At 37.3% G+C, this 7,572-nt stretch overlaps 1 protein-coding gene across 1 annotated transcript; it reads left to right on the top strand.

The window, feature by feature from the left end:
- The first annotated feature begins 476 nt into the window (after positions 1-476).
- On the top strand, positions 477-932 carry LOC142635242 (uncharacterized). The gene has a single exon (XM_075809435.1). The coding sequence runs from the start codon at positions 477-479 to the stop codon at positions 930-932; it is 456 nt and encodes a 151-aa protein (XP_075665550.1).
- Positions 933-7,572: the final 6,640 nt, after the last annotated feature.

Below are 7,572 nucleotides of genomic sequence, written 5' to 3'. Positions count from 1 at the left end.
GTAAAGCAGCCTTTTAGAACTTTAAGGAGTATTTGGCCAAACCTTCACTCTTAAGCCCATTTGTAGAAGGAGAAGATCTGTTTTTCTATCTGGCTGTATCATAAACGGCTGTCAAGTCAACCTTGATTCTTGAAGAGTCTAGGGTGCAGCGACCTGTTTACTAGACTAGCCAAGCATTTCAAGGTGTAAAAATGATGTATCCACGTATAGAGAAGATGGCCTTCTCCTTGATCGTCACTTCGAGAAAGCTTCGCCCATAATCTCAAGCTCACACCATCAAGGTAATGATGGATCAGCAAATCCAAAAATACATGAGCAAACTAGATGCGGTAGGACGCATGGTCTAATGGGCGATTGAACTTAGCTAGTTTGATATTGAATACAGGCCATAAACAGCGATCAAAGCCCAGGCATTAGCAAATTTTATTGCTGAATTCACCCTTCCAGACCCATATCTAGAAGCAAAATACTAGACGATGTGTGTAGACTGGTCATTTGTCACAGGTCTTGGTGGTGTTGGTGTGATTGTGGCCTCACCTGAAAATGACATCCTTAAATATGGAGTTCAACTCCAATTTCCAACGACAAACAATGAAGCAGAGTATGAAACAATCTTCACCGGCCTGAGGATTGCAAAAGCTTTAGGAGTCAAGAATTTGAAGTTGAGAACAAATTCCAAGCTAATTGTTAGGCAAATAACCAGCGAGTATGAAGCAAAAGAGGAAAGAATGAAGAGGTACCTAAAGCTAACAAATCAACTAGTTGATTACTTTGATGACATTAGGTTCAAGCAAATCCCACGGGAGAACAATTCAATTGTAGACGAAGTCTCTAAGTTGGCATTGACTGAAGACGCCCTAGAGAAGCTCGAGCTATATATGGAAATTCAGAAAATCCCTAGTAGAGAGGGATTACAAGCCTTCCTAGTTTAGCAATCAAGCATCAGGATGGATCTAATCCTTTTTTACATCAGAGTTGGCCAACTCCCATCAGACCCATCCAAAGCAAAGAAGGTTAGGGTTAGAGCTGAAAGATTCACTATCGTGAATGGTGAACTCTACAAGAGGGGATTTTCATTGCCTTACCTAAAATGTCTAAATCCTGAAGAATCGGTGTATGTGTTGCGAGAGATCCATGAAGGTGTATGCGGAAATCATTTAGGACCTCGATCTTTAGTTGGGAAGGCAATCAGGGCAGGCTACTTTTGGCCAACTATGCAAAAAGACGCAATTGAGCTCGTCAAAAAATGTGATAAGTGTCATTGGTTCAGAAATGTGCAACACATTCCTGGAGAAATAATGACAAGAATTTCTTCACAATGACCATTTTCCACCTGGGGGATGACATTGTTGGTCCATTAAGGGTAGAAACAGGTTAAGTTCTTACTTTTTGCTATTGATTATTTTACTAAATGAGTTGAAGTAGAGCCTTTAGCAATAAATGTGGAAAGAAAGATACAGAGCTTCGTCTAGAAGAACATTGTTTTCAGGTTTGGAATCCCAAGGGCAATCATCTCTAACAATGGACGACAATTTGATAGCTGAAATTTCAGAGAATTTTGTGTTTAGGTAGGAATAAAAAACCATTACTTGTGACCTGGTCATCCACAGGAGAACAGATAGATAGAGGTAACAAATTGTACTCTGCTTAAACTTATCAAAGCGTGACTTAAGGGAGGCAAAGGGTACATGGTCGGAAGAGTTACCAGGGATACTATGGGCCTATCGAACAACTACAAGGACACTAACAGGAGAAACACCATTCAAGCTAGCCTTCGGTACAAATTCAGTCATTCTTGTCAAAGTGGGGTTTTATAGCCTTAGGCAAGCCCATTATGATGAGAGTTCAAACAATAACGAGATGAGACAAATTTTGGATTGTTAATTTGAAGTCAAAGACGAGGCAGCCCTAAGGATGGCTCAAAATCAGCAGAAGATGCCAAGTACCACAATCAGAGGGTGAAGCTCAAGATGTTCAACCCTAACGACATGTTACTGCAAAAAGTCTCACAGGCCACTAGAGACACAACCTAGGGAAAGTTAGGCCCTACTTGGGAAGGTCCATATATCGTTATCCGTTACTCAAGAAGAGGAAGCTACTACTTGAAAGACCTCAACGACAATCCATTGCCTCATCCCTTGAATGTGGAGCACCTCAAGAAGTACTATCAATAGGGAGTACCTAAACCTATAAACTCCGTTCATAGGAGTACCTTGCCTGACGATGCATCAGATAAGCGAGATTTCTTTTGCTTTTGCTTTAGCATTTTTCCTTTCAGCATTTCAGTTTGGTCTAGTTATTTCCAATTATTTCCCTTGTAATCCCCTCACAAATAAGGGTGAATGAAAGAATAAGGCTCCATAAGCCATCTCTTTTTCAAAAGGCTTGATCTTTGATTCAGTCGTCCATAACAACACAATCTCAAGGGTAAAGTTGTAGACGAAGTTAGATCATAAAAAGGAGACACCCATAGTAAAAATTCCAAACGATGAGTTTAAATCATTAGGGAACTATGGACGATAAAAAAACTCCATTGAGGAGTTTAAATCATAAAGTAAATTATAAACGGTAAAAACTCCAACATTGAGTTTAAATCATAAAGGAAATTATAAATGGTAAAAACTCTAATGACGAATTTAAATCATTAGTGGTAAACACTCCAATGATGAGTTTAAATCATAAAAAATACTTGTTCATGGTAACAACTCCAATGACGACTTTAAGTCAAAGAAAAAACTGTTGGTGGTAAAAACTTCAATAATGAGTTTAAATCGTAAAAGATACTTGTTGATGGTAAGAACTCCAATGGAGAGTTCAAATCATAGAAAAAAAAAATACTAGCAGCAATAGATTGTCAAGGGACTTAATTGACGAATCGTTAATATGTCTAATTGACAAGCTACAAGAAAGACCCTTCCAAAGGAAAGGTTGAAGCAATCAAAACAAAGAAGATAACAGGAACCAAAGCTGCATTCCAAATGACTGATGTCTTTTTGAACGGAAATAAAAGAAAAAAACCTCGAAACAGGAGGCATCCCAAAATATCTATTGTTTTTAAAGACGAGATATAAATGCCTTAAAACAGGAGATATCCAAATATCCATTGTTTTTAAGTTAAAGCCTCAAAATAGGAGAAAAAAAAAGTTCTCAAAAAAAGAGACAAAAGAAAGATATTAAAAGTCTTTTCCAAGGTGTAGTGATGACTTCATCCATATGACCCTCATCCACACGAGCCTCATCCACTGGTTCACCAGTAGTTTCCTCTTACTCATTAGCTTCATCAGTAAGAACCTTAGTATCAATGACCTCAAGTCAAGGTTAGAGAAGTCCATAGCTTGACTAATGGTGTTTCATTGTCCATTTGAGCAGAAGCTCAAAGCCTTTGTAGTGATGGATGAATTAAAGGTCAGAAAAGCGCTCAGACTTCAGGAACTAATCAATCGCTTTCTCACGTTCCTCGTTAGTTCGAAGAAGAGTAGCCTGACTCTCATTGTCTTTTTGAGTGACGAGTAGTTTATCCACCTTCAGTGCCTCGTTGAGCTCTTTAGCCTCCCTTTTTTCATTTGTAACTTTATCCATAGCCTCAATCAAATCTTTTCACAGCCTTGAGCTCTCAGCTTCCATAGACTCAACCTTTGAGTTGGCATCCACTACCTTCTCCTCAGTGCTCAAATAGTTGGTTGTCAAACGCAGTGATTCTCCAAGAACCTAGAAGAAGAGTACAAAGTTAGACTCCGTGGATAGAGTGAAAATTTAATGATGAAGAAGCAGTTGAGTATAATACTTGTACCAGCTTATGTATGTGACAACTAACCAACTCGTGAGATGGGATGGAAGACAACCCCTTAAGCTCCTCGTCTGTAATCACATTATAAGCCCGACCAAAAGCTGTAACCGGGTCCTCCCAGACTTTTCCAACCTCGCTCTTCCCTTTAGAGCTAGTGGTGGGAGGTGTAAACATCATTATCTCGAGGGATGGAGTTGGAGAAGAAGGGAAAGTACAAATGATGGGAGAGAATGGTCATCTCACCTTTCTCCTCATTTAGTTTACATTTCTTTGTTTCGATAACTAGCTAAGACAGGGTTTCATTCTTCATTCCCTTAACACATGCATATTTGTCCTTACTGTAGTGGCCATCTTTGCAAAAACAAAACCAGAGGGAGGGATCAGAAACATAAATAAAAAGAAAAGGAAGATCAAAAAAGAAGGATATATGTACTTTTCTCTTCTTGGAGTATTTTTCTCATAACATATTCAGACGGCTCAAGTCCAAAATAGTGACTGTACAGATGACGAGGTTCCACCAAATCGTCAAAGTCTTCAATCCCACGAGCAAACTCCAAAGCAACTTCAACTCGGCTTTGATAACAACTCTCCAAGATAGGACGTTCAGAAGTTGTAAAACAGGTATCAAGAGAACCATTACGTATATGAAACAGAGGTCGTCTTAAAAAAAATTCAAAAAAGACGCACCAAAAGATAGGATCTCCCATTTCCATAGTAACCACGGGACTTCGCCCTAAGGGTTCTCAGTCATGGTTTCCCATCTAGAGCTAGAAACAAAAAAGTATCGTGATTTCCAATCAGAGATGGAAGAAGGGAATCCAGAGGCGATCCTAGAATTCCTATTCCAAGGCAAAAGCTCGAAATACCCATAATGGGTAGAGGGTTTCAGACGATGTAAATGAAGGAACTCATTTAGTGATATCATGTCCCCTTCATGGACGGATACCTATATCGACATATAGCTTATAAATGGGTGAATGGGGAAGCGAAGGCTACATGAGAAGGTAGCTTCGTAGAAGCACACCTCACCATGGGCAAAGGCGCAAGCTTTCTCATTTGGACAAGGTAAGTGAGCGAGGGTGCCATGAGAGAATTGGAATCTTTTTCTTATGGACTTCAACTATTTCGTCTTTAAGCAGCAAGACTCAAAATGGGCATGGAAAGGGATCGAAGAAGAAGACAAAGGTGGGTTTGGGGTTTGTGAAGGCTTCAACACTGCAGTGTCCACACCTAGCTCCTCAGACTCATAGTTTGAAGACAGGCCTGTCTCAAGCTTGCTAGACCTAGCTTCAGGATCTCCCTCCTCTACGATGTCCACTCTAAATGATATTTAATCAGAGAGCGTAGAATTAGGGGAGAGAGTAACTAAGACAAGTCTAAATGCAGTACAACTACGGGGTAAGAACAAACCTACTTAGGGAAGTTTCCCACCAAAGTGCTCAAGAAAAACTCTTAGTCTAGCAAAGAAAAAGGAAACAGAGGGAATTTGTTGCCTAAGAGAAACGAAATCAACCATTAATGGAGATTCAGAGCAAAGAAAGCTTACTAGGATGAAGTTGGCAGTTTTTTAGAGCTTTAAACTTCAGAGACAAAGGTTGAAGAAGGAAGAAAAAGAAGAAAACAGTTTCTCAAAAAGGAGGAAATGAAAATCAAGGCGCAGGAAATTCTATGAAATTTCCACATGTGTGACAAATGGGAAAGAAACATGTGTCAAATGCTTGACGAGGAAGTCGCGTCACATTTATGATGATTGAACAAGAATCTCAAGAAACAGAGGCAGTTGGACCGTTAAAACCTTTCTTATTCCTTTGCTCGTCCAAACCAATGACGAGCAAAAGGAACAAAGGGGGCAACTGACGAATAGCGATAAAATGGTCGTCCATTCTACAAACCGTCCAAGCAAGTGACGAGTTAGGTATGGAGGAGCTAAGTATGGATGAGCGTAAGCACATTAATCCCAAACATAAATTCAGCATTTAATGATCAAATGATAAACGGATACAAAGCCATTACCGCCATCCACTTCTATACATTTAATGGCCATTACAAACCTTAAATGGTTAGGATTAAGTAGTCATTACTGAGCCTTTAATCCACCAACTCAAGTGCAATGTAAGGTGAGGCCAATAGATTGGATATTTGCTCACACAAAGGCTATATAAAGCCAGAAGAGGCAAGTAAGTGATTTATTCTTAATATACAGGCAAATTGCTCTACATATTATTGATTTCTAAAGAGTTTTTAAAGCTAATTTAAGCATCAGAGGGTCCTTAGCAGGCCCCAAACTAGTTTCATCATCTACTTGGTGTTTTCTCTTAACAGGAACATACGTCGTCCAATGATATTGACGAAGAACATACTGACAAAGTGAAATCGCTTTTTATCAGGCCCTATATCTTATTCCAACTCATGTACTAGACTTTTTATTTTCTAAAATGCAGGGTTAAACCACTACACAAAACCCTCACCCCCTTTGTAACTAGTCATCTATTGATGTTCCTTAAAAAAAAAAAAAAAAGGCACTCACCCCTCCTTATAAAATGGCCCAATTGTATGATAATAATTATTTAAAAGAAATGGTTGTACACTATTTATCCTACCTCAAACAAGAGTTCCAAAATATTAGACCCATAGAGACGGAACACAATTAAAACCTTAAATTTTTTGGAAAAAAAAATATATTATAAATTATAAATGTGTCAAATCATTAGATGATTAATTTCCCCTAACAACTTGAGAATTTATTTTTTGTAAACCAATATTCTACACGTTAAATTTTTAATATTAGTAACCTAATCTCCCACATGACCACCACAACAAATAATATCTATCTCTTTCTTAACAATAAAATTAAAATTGAAAATTAGATTAAAGCTATATTTTACCATACATGACCTTATATCCAAGATAAAATAAGCCTACTTAAAAAAATAATAATAAAAAAAAAATATCAATTCTTTCAGTTAACTTTTAAACTTGAACTATGATTTTGATATTTTATATAAAATTAATCTTGGTTTTACTAGTTTTTAATAAATTTATTTATTTGATATTTAAATATAAAAAACATCACTTTTTTTTTTTTGAAAAACACACATACACACATATATATAGGAGAAGGGAGATGAGATAAAAAAATATACTCACACCCTAACACTAAAACTGCAGTAGTTAGTTCTCAAACAATATCAAGCCGGTGTTTCCCAAAATGTCTTCTATTATTAATGCTTCTTTAAGAATTAAGATCCGTCTCTAGTTGAATTTTTGTTTTATATCTAGGAACTCTAATATCTTGTCTCATATCCTTGCAAAATGGGGTGCTCAATCAGGATGGGCTTTTAACCATCTAATCTGTTCAGGAGTGGATCTTGGGCCTAGAAGTTAGAGACGGGCTTGCACCATTCCTGCACTATCTTGAATACAATTGTCCTCAATTATTCAAACAAATAAATAAAAAGGCAGGGTCTTCCAGTACGCCCCCTTTTTATATAGGGAAAAAAAATTCTCAAGTTTGGTATCTTAAAAAAATCAAACAACTTGACATTGAAATAGACCCGTTTCATGATTTAGATTAATATTACAAATTAAAATATGTAATTTAAAAAAAAAAAAAAAAGTTAAGTGACACTCTAATTTCTCTCAAATTCAATAATATGTATATAGTGTATATGCCCTTCTGGCAATTTAAATTGGCAATCAGCCTCATATTTACAATAACAGTCGTCTGATACCACCAATGACTACTTTTTTTTTTTTCCTTTTTCCTCTTAACAATGTCCTTTGCA

This window comes from Castanea sativa, chromosome 5, assembly GCF_040712315.1.
Source record: "Castanea sativa cultivar Marrone di Chiusa Pesio chromosome 5, ASM4071231v1".
NCBI lineage: Eukaryota > Viridiplantae > Streptophyta > Magnoliopsida > Fagales > Fagaceae > Castanea > Castanea sativa.
This window is presented reverse-complemented; position numbering and strand designations above follow the sequence as displayed.